The 13,721-nt window shown below is 34.9% G+C and overlaps 1 protein-coding gene across 1 annotated transcript in view; it reads left to right on the top strand.

Annotated features, from left to right (window-relative positions):
- Positions 1–6,266, top strand: part of ATG3 (autophagy related 3) — a 34,687-nt gene extending 28,421 nt beyond the window's left edge. The window contains exons 10-13 of the mRNA XM_053565869.1: positions 742–897; positions 1,675–1,802; positions 4,235–4,303; positions 5,997–6,266. Coding sequence (XP_053421844.1) covers positions 742–897; positions 1,675–1,802; positions 4,235–4,303; positions 5,997–6,078 — 435 coding nt within the window. The 3' untranslated portion in view covers positions 6,079–6,266. The remainder of the gene's footprint in view (positions 1–741; positions 898–1,674; positions 1,803–4,234; positions 4,304–5,996) is intronic.
- Positions 6,267–13,721: the final 7,455 nt, after the last annotated feature.

Genomic DNA, 13,721 nt, shown 5'->3' with positions numbered 1-13,721 from the left:
AGTTTATTTAACATAAAGTTGAATATGAAAATGTACACAATCCAATTTTGAAGTCATAGTAAATCAGGCTCTTTGGGGAGAAGACATGGATTTCTTATTCCAAGGCTTTTAATATGATGCTACTAGTCCTCATATCACCACCATTCCAGTGTATTATTCTGTCGCCCAGTAGTTGCCATCTCCACACATTGATATGTCACAAGATTCATAAAGGGATCAAATCCCTGCAATATTCCTTAGACGTGTCTGCCACCATTTAATTTTAACAATATCTTTTTTTTTCTTTTGCAGACAATACAGTACTAAGTTTATTAGTTGTCAAAGAAGATAGACTCTTAAAAATGATGATTTAATGGAAAGACTTTTTTTTTCAGGTTATTGTGAGGGTCAACAATAAATTGTCCATAAATATTTTCAACTCCAGGAGTGAGCTTTGCTTATAATTAATCCTCCAGATCAAAGATAATTAGAAACGTAATTCATGGCCCCCAGCACGCTTCCAGAAAACTGAGTTTTCTTCAGTTAATTTTTAATGATTTAACTTGGGATTAGTGTTCTTAATAATGTATTGATGTTTCAAATAAATTTTTATTTATTTACATTGGTTATATCATATAAAATTTTAGCTTTGAGTTTAGAGTTTATTTTTGAGGGAAAAAGTAGAATGGGAAAAATAGATTTTCTAGAATGTCACATTCATACTGATTTGATGCTTGTAAATATTTCTCTATTATTTTCCAGGCTACCCTAGACACAAGGAAAATAGTAGAAGCTTGTAAAGCTAAAACTGATGCTGGAGGTGAAGATGCTATTTTGCAAACCAGAACTTACGACCTTTACATCACTTATGATAAATATTACCAGACACCACGACTGTGGTTGTTCGGCTATGATGAGGTAAAAATAAACAGAAGTATATTTTAGTGTAAATAGATTTGGGGGTTTAATTCTTTTTTCATTAGGTCCATGGGTTTATATTATGGTCTTTAATCGTTTTTTGTTTTTTTTTTAATTTTATGACTAGCATTATACTTGGTTCTTATTTTTAATAAAGTATAAATTATTCAATGTGATAACAATGCTCATTGTTAAACAGAAATAATGTTAGATATTTGTTTCATGACCTCCAAGCTTATCTCTTTAAAATGTAAGGGAAGTCGATATTCGTAGTGTACGAACGGATATGCATAGTATATTTGGTATTAACGTCTGTAAGATACATAGTCATTTATGAAATGACCATGTCATATGTATTTTTTTCCCTTTAAGACAGAAAACCTTTTAAATTCATCCACTTTTTGGAGTTAAAGGATAATCAAAATCAGATCAACTTGTTTAACCTGTGTTTCTTATGATTATAAATGGGCAACAAGAATATAAAATTAGCCATGAGTTACAAAATGAGGAACAACATGTTTTGACAGTCATGAACCCTCCTTGTTATTGGGTCTTTTCTACATTAGTGGTGGCCTGTGTCATAGTGTGGATGTGCTGACTTTTCCCCTCTTTCCCTTTTTATAAATAAATTGTAAATTTGCCCCAGAATAATTATACATAGTCTGAAATTCTAAATTATAAGTGAGTAGGATGAGAGAATAAGTATGTTATAAACTGAGGTTGAGTCTAAAGTTTTAAGTATTAATAGTAATTACAGTATGTTTTTTATGCTCTCAGCAACGGCAACCTTTAACAGTTGAGCACATGTATGAAGACATCAGTCAAGATCATGTGAAGAAAACAGTGACCATTGAAAATCATCCTCATCTCCCACCTCCTCCTATGTGTTCAGTTCACCCATGCAGGTCTGTATATGTAGAGATACATACATTTTATGCGTGTGTTCATGTTTCTTGAGTTTTAGCTGCACATCTCTAAATAGTGCATTAATAGAAAAAAGTACTTAATAAGCAAATAACATTCTTTTTCATCTTAAAAACATTGTTGTGCTGAGTTAAATATATAAACCTTCTTGTGCTAAGTTAAATATAATAGAAAAAAATGTACTTTCTTTTTCATCTTTCTTAAAAGCATTCTTGTGCTGAGTTAAATATATAAGAAAATAAGAGAAATATTTACAAGCATTAAATAAATATAAGCCTCACCAGTTTATTTTAAATTTAATTCATTAAGAATACATATTTTTTGTGTGTATGCTTAGTTATAAAATATAATTTGTTATTTTACCTCTCTTTAACTTTGAGAATACTTTGGGAGATTCTGTTTTGGACTTTACTCATTATTTAGATAAGGTTTGCTCTATTGCTGATGTGTCTTTCTGTGGAACGTAACCATATAATGTTAACTTCTGTGCTTACTCTATGACCTAGCTATCTCTTCTTACTGGTTAGTGAGGGGAGATGTGTGAAGAGCTTCTCTACTCCTTTTTTGTTTGGGTTTTTTTTTTTTTTTTGAGACAGAGAGTCACTTTGTCACCCTGGGTAGAGTGCTGTGGGTGGTATCATAGCCCAAAGCAACCTCCAACTCTTGGGCTCAAGTGATCCTTTAGCCTCAGCCTCCCAGATAGCTGGGACTTTAGGCACCCACTAAAATGCTCACGTATTTTTAGAGACAGGGTCTCACTCTTGCTCAGGCTGGTCTTGAACTCCTAAACTTGGCAGTCCACCCGCCTTGGCCTCCCAGAGTGCTAGGATTACAGGCATGAGCCATTAGGCCCAACCTCTCTTCTCCTTTATTCTTTAGTTGAAAGTCTTCATCCTTACCAAGTCAAGTACATTTTATAATTTGGGATTTTCTTTGTGTCATTGTGTTCTTCACAGAACCAAATAAGTGAAACTGACCCAATGCACAGGATTTATTTAGAATGTTTCCTTAAAAAAAAAAGAAAAAGATACTACATGTTAATTTCTTAGAATTAGTTATTTCTAATAAGTGACTTTCACAGTACATTGCAAAATACTGGTAACATACTAGTAAGAGTGTTTTGTTTTTTTTGAAGAAAACTTTGATATTCCATTGGTCAACCCGATGAAACATTTAGCTTTTTCCTTCCTCTAGTTTTAGAGCATTTTCTGCAGCCTCTTTACTCTTAAACTTTATCACATGGAAAGCCTTGACCATTTTTTCACTTTATTTATGTTAAGGACTTCAATATTGCTAATTATGAAAGGTGATTCAGCAGTCATTAGTTTTAGTTTTGAATTACCTGATCTAAAAGATTTCATTCTTTAGAGTTCTGTTTGTTCCTCTTTTGGCTTGAGATTTTGGGGTGATGCTTACCAAAATGAAATATGTTTCTTTCTGAGGTGTAAATTTTACTCACTTGGGGCAAAAAGATAAATAATTTAACTGATAATTACATTGAACACTTTTAATAAAATGACTATTGCGGAATGGGACAGAAATGTAGCCAAAAAAGCTGGGGGCCAGTGCACTGAAACTTCAGGGATATTTTAGGCCTTTCTATGTGGCTGCACTGGATTGTGCCTTCAGATCTCTGAGCTAATATATTTATTCTCATTCTATGTTGACTGCATCTGTCATGAAGGATATATTCATAAAAACCAAAGTGGCATTATTTAAGGCAAGATATGTATGAAAGATGGTTACTTTTGTACATTGCCCTTTTCTTAGATTGTATGCCAGATAGTTATTTTGATATTCTTTTCTGTAGTACAAGTTAGATACCATAAAAAGATAGCTAGGAAAGTCTTCAGATATATACTTTTATTCATATAAAGCCAAAAAATATATTTTAAATAGAATCATAAATTTTAGAATACTTATTAGAACGAAGAAAAGCACAAACTTCTTAACTTTGATCAATTGACTTTTCTTGGACCCTCTTTTCCTAATTAAATAGTCACAATCACAAGGTTATAGATATCTTTGTTTTTTTGAGCATGTAGCTTTGAATTTGCCTGGTCTGAACTTTTCTTTTTTATTAAACATAGCCAGTACTTCACATTTATCCCCTGGTGTAATTTCCCCTGCTCTGGTTTTCTTTCCTTGCTCTTTTTCCCTGTTACCAGAAAGCTAATTAATGTCATTGTGCTTATGGTGACTACAATTTTGTAAAATTACCTTTTCCCCCAGTAAAACTGTCTGTAGGACTCAATTGTCTGACTTGTTAGGGAGTAGAGAGTAAAATATTTTATAATTACTTAAATTTTAATTTACTAACTCTAACAAAAGTAGAGTTCTTTATAAACCCAACATGCTTTTCTCATTTTGTTCTAATTGACCTAGACTAGTAAGATTTATTCTTTGCTTTTAGGCATGCTGAGGTGATGAAGAAAATCATTGAGACTGTTGCAGAAGGAGGAGGAGAACTTGGAGTTCATATGTATCCTTTACCTTTGTATGTGACTGGTGATAAAATGGCTTTTAGGATTTACTTTTTCTTTTTGAGAAATTTAGTACCTATAGTTTTAGGTACTATATGTAATTAAGATTACATATAATTTTAGCCCCTCAAATCTTGAAGTCCTAGTAAGAATCTTTATTTAGAAAATGTTATATTGCGATAGTAATGACTTATTTGGTTGATTAGAACATGTCCTGGTTGTACCAGTTAGCTCTACCTTGTTACAGAGGTAACCTACTAATTTAGAATAACATGAGTATCTTCTGTATTTCCAGTTTTACATGGAATGAGATATTTGCCTTCCCATCAGGTATAAGTAAAGTTAGATTATATCAATCTGAGGTCTCCCTCCTTAAAGAATTCAATTTAAAAGGTATATTATATGAAGTCCTTTAGATATTGTTAAAATATAGTGTATTCATTTTCTCCAGAGAAGAGCACACCTTTCTTATAACTTATTGTGGTTCTACTCAATTCTCTTGGGTTGATGAGAAGGAATAAATTAAAGTTAATGCCCAAGCAAATTTGGATTCTGCAGAACATGGGTACTCACAGCATGGATTCATCAGAAGCAAAATCAATGAGTTGATGTTAAATATCCTGAATTAGCTTATTCCTAGGTTGATACTGGACCTGGTGGTGTGTGTTACTTGGTATTAGATGAAAACTAAAGTGTTACCACTGTCTTGAAATTATAAATAACGTAGGCGTCACTAAAAAAGTGTGTCCCTTGAAGGAATTTTGCACTGATTTGATAATGAAACAAATCATGAACTTTTGGTTCAAGCCACATTTACTCCTCAAGTCTTAATTACTATTCTGCAAAATTGGCACATTCATCTCTGTTAGAGAATAGGTAGCAACTTGGAAGACTATATTATTCATAGTAGAATATTCATTTTCCCCCAATAAAAATTAAGCTGTTACTGTTCCCAAGTACAAATAGGAGCATACAGGATGTCCCAAAAGTCGCCCCTAAAGTCACTATATATAGGAAAAAATGGGAAATTGTAACTAAATACAAAATATTTATTACAAAATATTTACAGAATATTCTGTATGTGTTGGCTACCTCTTTGTAAAATTTTATAATGGTAATTTTGTAAAGGTACATTTAGTTTTAATTTTCCATTTATCCTATGTATGGCAACTTTAGGGGTGACTTTTAGAATTTTGTTAAAGACAGTCCATTAAAGCTGATTCTATGACAAGTACAAATATTAACCTAGAATAATTTCATTATGAAGGGTTTTCCATTTAATTCCTTTCTCTTTTGCTATAGCACTTTATACTTTTTTAAGCTGCCTCTTTTTCTAACATTCTAACAAACTTTTATAAACAGGGTCAAGTGAATTGTTAAATTTTAGACTCATTTACATGGATAGCCATGTCCTTATTTTATATCAAAGTCATTGTGCCTATATGGACTCAATAAGAAGTTTCAAATTGAAATACTGGAATTATGTTGTTAGGCATAAACATAATTAAAGTTATAGAGAACCTCATGTTAAATAGACAAAAATTTGCATGATTTTCTTTAATAAGACTTAATATAAGATTTTTGTCATACATCTTTCTGAGAAATGAATTGCTTAATGAAATGGATAATTACAATGTGGGCTTCAAACAGAAATTTTTACAAATCTTATTTTCCTTAGCTAAAGACCTTTAGGTATCTTCTAATTTTCTTGAAATTTGTACAAGCTGTCATTCCAACAATAGAATATGACTACACGAGACACTTCACAATGTGATGAAGAGAGCAATAGAATCTATCCTAATTATTGGCTCTGATTTTTGAAGAACTAACCCATAGATGTGACCATTGACCATATTCACCAATACGTACAATTTCTCTAATAAAGGGACTTAAATGTTTATGCATTAAATAAAAAGTTCCACTACCAGCCTTATTTGTTTAATAAAACTGAGTGTAAAGAGACAGTTTTCTTGCTTCTTATCAAAAGAATATAATAGGATTATATTTTCTCTAAATAACAGCTCTTTAAATACATGTCTTTATTGTCGTGAGACAATAATGACATGTATGAGAGAATGACAGTATTTTTGGTTCACATTAATGAAAAAGGTGTTAAATGTGTATATTGTCAAAACTAGGACTAGAAAATACCACATGCTAGACTCTTTCTCTTTGTTTTTTCTTTCTTGTTTTCTCACTAGTTATCTGTTAATGGTACTTATGAAGCACTTACTATATGTGCAGAATAGTTAAGCACTTTTACTTATACTGATTGTTTTAAGTTGACACCACAAAAATTATTTTTTTATTAAGAATTCAGAAATATTTCTTCTATTGTGATTGCCTGGTAGGATATTAGAAATTATTAAAGGGATTTCTTTGTTGTATCATGTCAGTTTATAGATCGGAGTATAGGATACTGTTCAGAAAGGCAGATGTACTCTGGGACACACACTTCAAGCCAAGGAGGTACTTGGACTCTTTTTCCTCTTAAACTTTCTAAAACCCTGCATTCCTTTCATCCGTGTTCTTTCAGTAGTCTGCCAAAGTGGGGTGGCTTATCTTGCTTCTAAGGATTAGTTTTGTTTTCTCATCGTTCAATAATACTCTTCTTCAGTGCCTCTTTATTTTCCTCCGTTTTCCAATTGTAGTGCAATTCTTGTATTACGAGGAAATCTCCATAATGAAGAGAATGACTTGATGAAGGTAATGTTTTTGATATGGTATAATATGGAGATAAAAACCTGGATATCATCCTTTAATATACTTCAGATATCCTGCTTGCTCTTGAGCAAGCAAACTACTGCCCTTTGTTAAGTTCATCTTCCAAACTGATTTTATTGGAATATCTTATTTCTGAACACCTTTAATCTTCATATTGGATGTTATCATACTGTCAGCATTTTTCTCCTAGTTAAGTCATTTAACAAAATTATAGACACCCTCATTTTTTTTTTTAAGTTGGGTAAGCAATTACATTTACCTCAATCACCACTAGATGGCACAAATAATCCTTTTATTCAAACCTCTTTAGTTCTTAGATCTTTTTTACAATTGAGATACTTGTGTGGCTACCAACTACATAAGGAAAAATGGGTATTTTAATGGTATAAATGTGTTTTTATGAATTGTATTTATAGTACTCATTGATAATGCGTTTTGAAGAACAGTGAATTTGTTTTGACAAGCTTGAAATTCAGATTATGGATGATTTTATAAGCCTTCATATCTAATTTTTTTTAATTACAGTTACATGGTATTTTAGAACATTTGATTTACATAAGTAGTAACAAAAGGTAATTTTTAAATTTTAGAGAATAATCTTTCAATTTACAGAACAGTTTCAAAGATAGCAGAGTCCTGTATACCCTTCACCTAGCTTCCTCTAATGTTAATACCTTATATAAATGCAATACTTCTTAAAGCTAAGAAATTTATGTTGATATTATAACTACAGATTTATTCACATTTCCCCAGTTTTTCCACTAATGTTTTTCTATTCTAAAATCAAAACTAGTGTACTATATTGTATTAAGTTGTCATGTCTCTTACTTGCTTCTAATCTATGATGGTTTCTCTGTCTAAAGTCTTTCATGATCTTGATCCTTAGAAGAGTAAAGGTCAGAAATTTTATGCAACATTCCTTAGTTTGGGTTTGTCTGACATTTACTCATGATTGGCTTCAGATTATGAATTTTAGGAAGCAATAAGAAGTGACATGCCCCTCTCTTTGCATTATGTCAGGGAGTACTTGGTAGGTGGTGTCTGCTAGGATGCCACCTTCCCTGCTGTGGACTTGTTTCTTTTCATTGTTAGAAGTGAATCACTAACTATGCAGGACTTTATAGCCTCAAGAAGGAGAGGAATTAATCTTTGCTGCTGGAGAAGAGAGTTTCAAGGACTATGTGGTCAATGTGTTAAGACTAGCAAAGAAGTAATTAGTAAATTTTGAGAGAGATTCTTTGAGGTATACAAAGAATTTTTTTCTCATTAAAATTTCATGCAGTAATTTTAGCATTCATCAATGGATCTTGTCTGAAATGAGTAATGTAGTGTTCTAATTTTGAGGCTGTTCTTTTGCTTGTATCACACTGCCTTGGTTACTGTAGGAAACCTTGAAATTGGATAATGTGAGCTTTCCAGCTTTGTTCTTTTAAATAATTGTTTTGGCTATTCTAGTTTCTTTGCCCTTCCATGTATATTTTAGGATTAACTTGCTGGTATTCTGATTGGAAGTACTTCCTGATTGGAAGTACATCAAGAAGAATTCGCATTTTAACAATACTGAGTCTTCAAATTTATAATTACAATTTTCTCCCATTTTTTAATTTTTTTATCTTGCACATATTTTGTTAGGAATTTTGAGGTGGTACTATTTTTTTTTTAATCCAAATTCTAATTATTTATTCCTTATGTATGGGAATGTGTGGGTCATTGCCAAAGTTTCAAGATACAGCAAATTTAGGAAACAAAAAATCTATGTGGATGGAAACAGATGAAACCGTTCTGGCAACACCAATAAGCCAAGCAGGTTCAAACTTGCATGGGTGAATGAGAAAGAATACTGTCAACTATTTCTTTGAAGTGAAATAATGGACCATAACACAATCTGTCTCAAAACTTTCATAGTGACCTACATACAGTTGACTTTTCTATACTGACCTTGTATCTTTCAACCTCACTAACGTTATTTTTAATTCTAGTAGTTTATTGTAAATTCTTTTAGACTTTCTACCTAGACAGTTATGTAACCTGAAAATATAGGTTTTTTTTTGCTTGTTTTTTTTTTTGTAGAGACAGAGTCTCACTTTACCGCTTTTGGTAGAGTGCCGTGATGTCACAGGACTCACAGCAACCTCTAGCTCTTGGGCTTCCACAATTCTCCTGCCTCAGCCTCCCGAGCAGCTGGGACTACAGGCACCTGCCACAACGCCTGGCTATTTTTTGGTTGCAGTTCAGCCAGGGCTGGGTTTGAACCCGCCACCCTTGATATATGGGGCCGGCGCCCTACTCACTGATCCACAGGCACCACCCAATATACAGTTTTACTTCTTACTTTCTAGTCTATTTTTTCTTGCCTCTTTAAATTATCTAGGTCAAATTCCAGTAGTGTTGAATAGCATTGTTGACAGAGGACATCTTTACCTTGGTTTTGGTGTTTGAAAAACTCAATTTCTCATTATTAAACAGGATTTTAGCTATAGATTTTCATAGATTCCCTTTCTTAGTTTAAGGCAACTGTTACCAAGCTCTAATTTGCTGAGAGTTTTTGTCTCTTTAAATATTGAATTTTTTTTAATTCTTTTTCTATATCTATTAGAATGATACATATTTTAAAATTTAGTCTGTTAATTTGATATATTGCATCAATGATTGAGATAGCCTTGCACTCCTTTGATGAACTTCATCTTGTTAAGTTTTAACAATTTCATTAACTCAAACAGCACTGAGGCTGCAAACTGGAAAAGCCTTACCTGTGAACTGTTACGGTGTTTTTGGACTTGGCACTCAATTGAACTGCCTTGGGGTGAGCTTGAGCAGGAGTGCAGAGAATTTTGGGCAGTGTACAGGACCCCAGATTGGGGCCTGAGCCATTGAGCTGGGCTGCAGGGAGCCACTGTAGAGAACTGCCCCGGCAAGCTCTGCCCTCAGGGTCCCAGAGTAAGAATTGGGCGGGACCTAGTAACCTAGTGACTGAGCAGCCTAAAGGCAGGGACTGAGCTGCCTTACAGCCTTATCACTTAGGGGCAGAATGAGATGGTTTGGGCACACTGGAGACTTGGTGGGTAGAGTGCTGTGGCATCACAGCTCATAGCAACCTCAAACTCCTGGGCCTGGCACCACACGGACCTCCATAAGAGCTGCACCACTAACCCCAACCCACGACCCACACCCACCGGGCCTCCGCATGCCCTGACCAGGAACTACGGGAGCCGTGCAACCCTGCGTCCTCACTCCTGTGTCCTCCAGGCCTCCACACGGGCCCACTCATCTGGCCAGGCATACTGGTAGCTGCATGCCCTCTGGAGCCCTCCCTGCCTCTGCGCAGAGCCCTTCTCCTGGCCAGAGACTGCTGAATCCTTGGGCTTTCTGTGCCAAAGTCACTGGGCACCAGGCACTCCAAGAATCCAGAACCGTGTGCACCACCTCCTGCCTGTTGTTGGATCCAGGTGTGTCACATGCCGGAGCTGTTTCCACAACCAGAACTCCTTAGCTGGGGTAGCACCAGAGGAACTACACAGGGTCACTCCCTACAAAGATCCAGCAACAATAGAGTGAACCCGCTGGGGTCTAATCTTGGAGAGACACCTCCCCAACTCTGAGGAGGGCCAGAGGCAACAGTGAAAAACAAATCATGAGGTGAAATCAACAGAAAAACTGGCAATATAAATGATCAGAGTAGATCAGCTCCCCCAAGGATCAGTGGGGCAGACACAGCACAAGATCCCTTGCACAAACAAATAGCTGAGATGTCAGAAATCGAATTCAGAATCTGGATAGCAAATAAGATCTAATTAGAACTCCAAGCAGTAACCCAAAAGATACGTCAAGAATTCAACAAATTCAAAGACCAAATGACCAAAGATTTTGACACATTGAGACAAGAAGTTGCATCCCTCAAAGATCTGAGAAACACAGTAGAATCCCTCAGTAACAAGGGAGCAAGCAAAAGAAAGGATTTCTAACATTGAAGACAAAGCTTTCGAACGCTCCCAAACTCTCAAAGAGGAAGAGAAATGGAAGACAAAAACAGATCACTCTCTCAGAGAGCTCTGGAATAATTAGAAGGAAACCAATATTCGTCTAATCGGAATCCCCAAAAGCGACGAAGTGGCTTCACAAGGCACAGAGTCTCTTCTCCATGAGATTATGAAGGAGAACTTTTCAGACATTCCAAGAGATTCTGATAGCAGATATTCTCAGAACTCTAGCACGACTCAACCCGAATAAGACATCCCCCAGACACATCATAATCAATTTCACTAAAGTTAATATGAAGGAGAAATTTCTGAAAGCTGCCAGACGAAAGAAAACCATTACCTACAAGGGGAAGAATATAAGAATAACTGCAGAACTCTGTGCTGAAACCTTTCAAGCTAGAAGAGGATGCTCATCGACTTTTAATCTCCTAAAACAAAATAACTTTCAACCTGGAAACCTATACCCACCTAAACTGAGTTCATTTTTTACGGAGAAATCAAATACTTCAGTGACATTCACATGTTGAAGAAATTTGCCATAACTAAACAAACTCTTCAGGATATTCTCAGACCTATCCTCCATAAAGACCAGCATAATCCTCCACCACAAAAGTAAACCCACCCAGAAAATTTTGATCAAATTCCAACTTCCACAGTCGCAAAAGGATTAAAAATGTCCACCGGACTCTCAAAAGGCTTATCAATATTCTCAATTAATGTGAATGGTTTAAACTGTCCTCTAAAGAGGCACAGGTTGGCTGCCTGGCTACAAAAACTCAAGCCAGATATCTGCTGCATACAAGAATCTCATCTTACATTAAAGACAAATATAGACTCAAGGTGAAGGGATGGTCATCTATATTCCAGGCAAATGGAAAGCCAGAAAAAGCAGGTATTGCAATCCTGTTCGCAGACACAGTTGGCTTTAAACCAACAAAATTAATTAAGGATAAGGATGGACACTTCATATTTGTTAAAGGTAAATACTCAATATGATGAGATCTCTATTATTAATATTTATGCACCCAACCACAACGCACTTCAATTTATAAGAGAAACTAACAGACATGAGCAACTCTATTTCCTCCACTTCTATAGTAGTTGGAGATTTTAACACCCCTTTAGCAGTGCTGGATAGATCCTCCAAAAAGAAGCTAAGCAAAAATTTTAGATTTATACTCAACCATTCAACATCTGGACTTAACAGACATCTATAGAACATTTCATCCCAACAAAACTGAATACACATTCTTCTCATCAGCCCATGGAACATACTCCAAAATCGACCACATCCTAGGCCACAAATCTAACCTCAGCAAATTTAAAAAAATAGAAATTATTCCTTGCATCTTCTCAGACCATCATGGAATAAAGGTTGAACTCAATAACAACAGGAACCTACTTACCCATGCAAAAACATGGAAGCTAAATAACCTTATGCTGAAGGATACATGGGTTATAGACGAGATTAAAAGGAAATCACCAAGTTTTTGGAACAAAACAACAATCAAGACACGAATTACCAGAACCTCTGGGATACTGCAAAGGCAGTCCTAAGAGGGAAATTTATAGCACTGCAAGTCTTCCTCAAGAAAACGGAAAGAGAGGAAGTTAATAACTTAATGTGACATCTCAAGCAACTGGAGAAGGAAGAACACTCCAACCCCAAACCCAGCAGAAGAAAAGAAATAACCAAAATCAGAGCAGAACTAAATGAAATTGAAAACAAAAGAATTATACAACGGATCAATGAATCCAAAAGTTGGTTTTTTGAAAAGATCAATAAAATAGATAAACCTTTGGCCAATGTAACAAGGAAAAAAAGAGTAATATCTCTAATTTCATCAGAAATGGTAAAGATGAAATAACAACAGACCCCTCAGAAATTCAAAAAACCCTTAACGAATACTACAAGAAACTCTACTCTCAGAAATATGAAAATCTGACAGAAACTGACCAATACCTGGAAGTACACCACCTACTAAGACTTAGCCAGAATGAAGTGGAAATGTTGAACAGGCCTATATCAAGTTCTGAAATAGAAACTATACAAAATCTCCCTAAGAAGGAAATCCCAGGACCAGATGTCTTTACATCAGAATCCTACGAAACCTTTAAAGAAGAATTAGTACCTATACTACTAAACCTCTTCCAAAATATAGAAAAAGAAGGAATATTACCCAACACATTCTACGAAGCAAACATCACCTTGATCCCCAAACCAGGGAAAGACCCAACAAGAAAAGAAAATTATAGACCAATATCACTAATGAATATTGAGCTAAAATAATAAGATCGTAACAAACAGAATCCAACAACACATCAAAAAAATTATACAACATGACCAAGTGGGATTTATCCCAGGGTCTCAAGGCTGGTTCAATATATGTAAATCTATAAATGTAATTCAGCGCATAAACAAACTAAAAAATAAGGACCATATGATTTTTTCAATTGATGCAGAAAAAGCTTTTGATAATATCTAGCATCCCTTCATGATCAGAACACTTAAGAAAATTGGTGTAGAAGGGACATTTCTTAAACTAATGGTGGCCATCTACAGCAAAGCGACAGCCAATATTGTATTGAGTGGAGTTAAATTGGAATCATTTCCACTTAGATCAGGAACCAGGCAAGATTGCCCATTGTCTCCATTGCTCTTTAACATTCTAATGGAAGTTTTAGCCATTGCAATTAGGGAAGAAAAGATGATCAA

The sequence above is a fragment of the Nycticebus coucang genome, chromosome 16 (genome assembly GCF_027406575.1).
Source record: "Nycticebus coucang isolate mNycCou1 chromosome 16, mNycCou1.pri, whole genome shotgun sequence".
Lineage (NCBI taxonomy): Eukaryota > Metazoa > Chordata > Mammalia > Primates > Lorisidae > Nycticebus > Nycticebus coucang.
The sequence above is the reverse complement of the archived record's forward strand: the minus strand, read 5'-3'. Positions and strand labels throughout refer to the sequence as shown.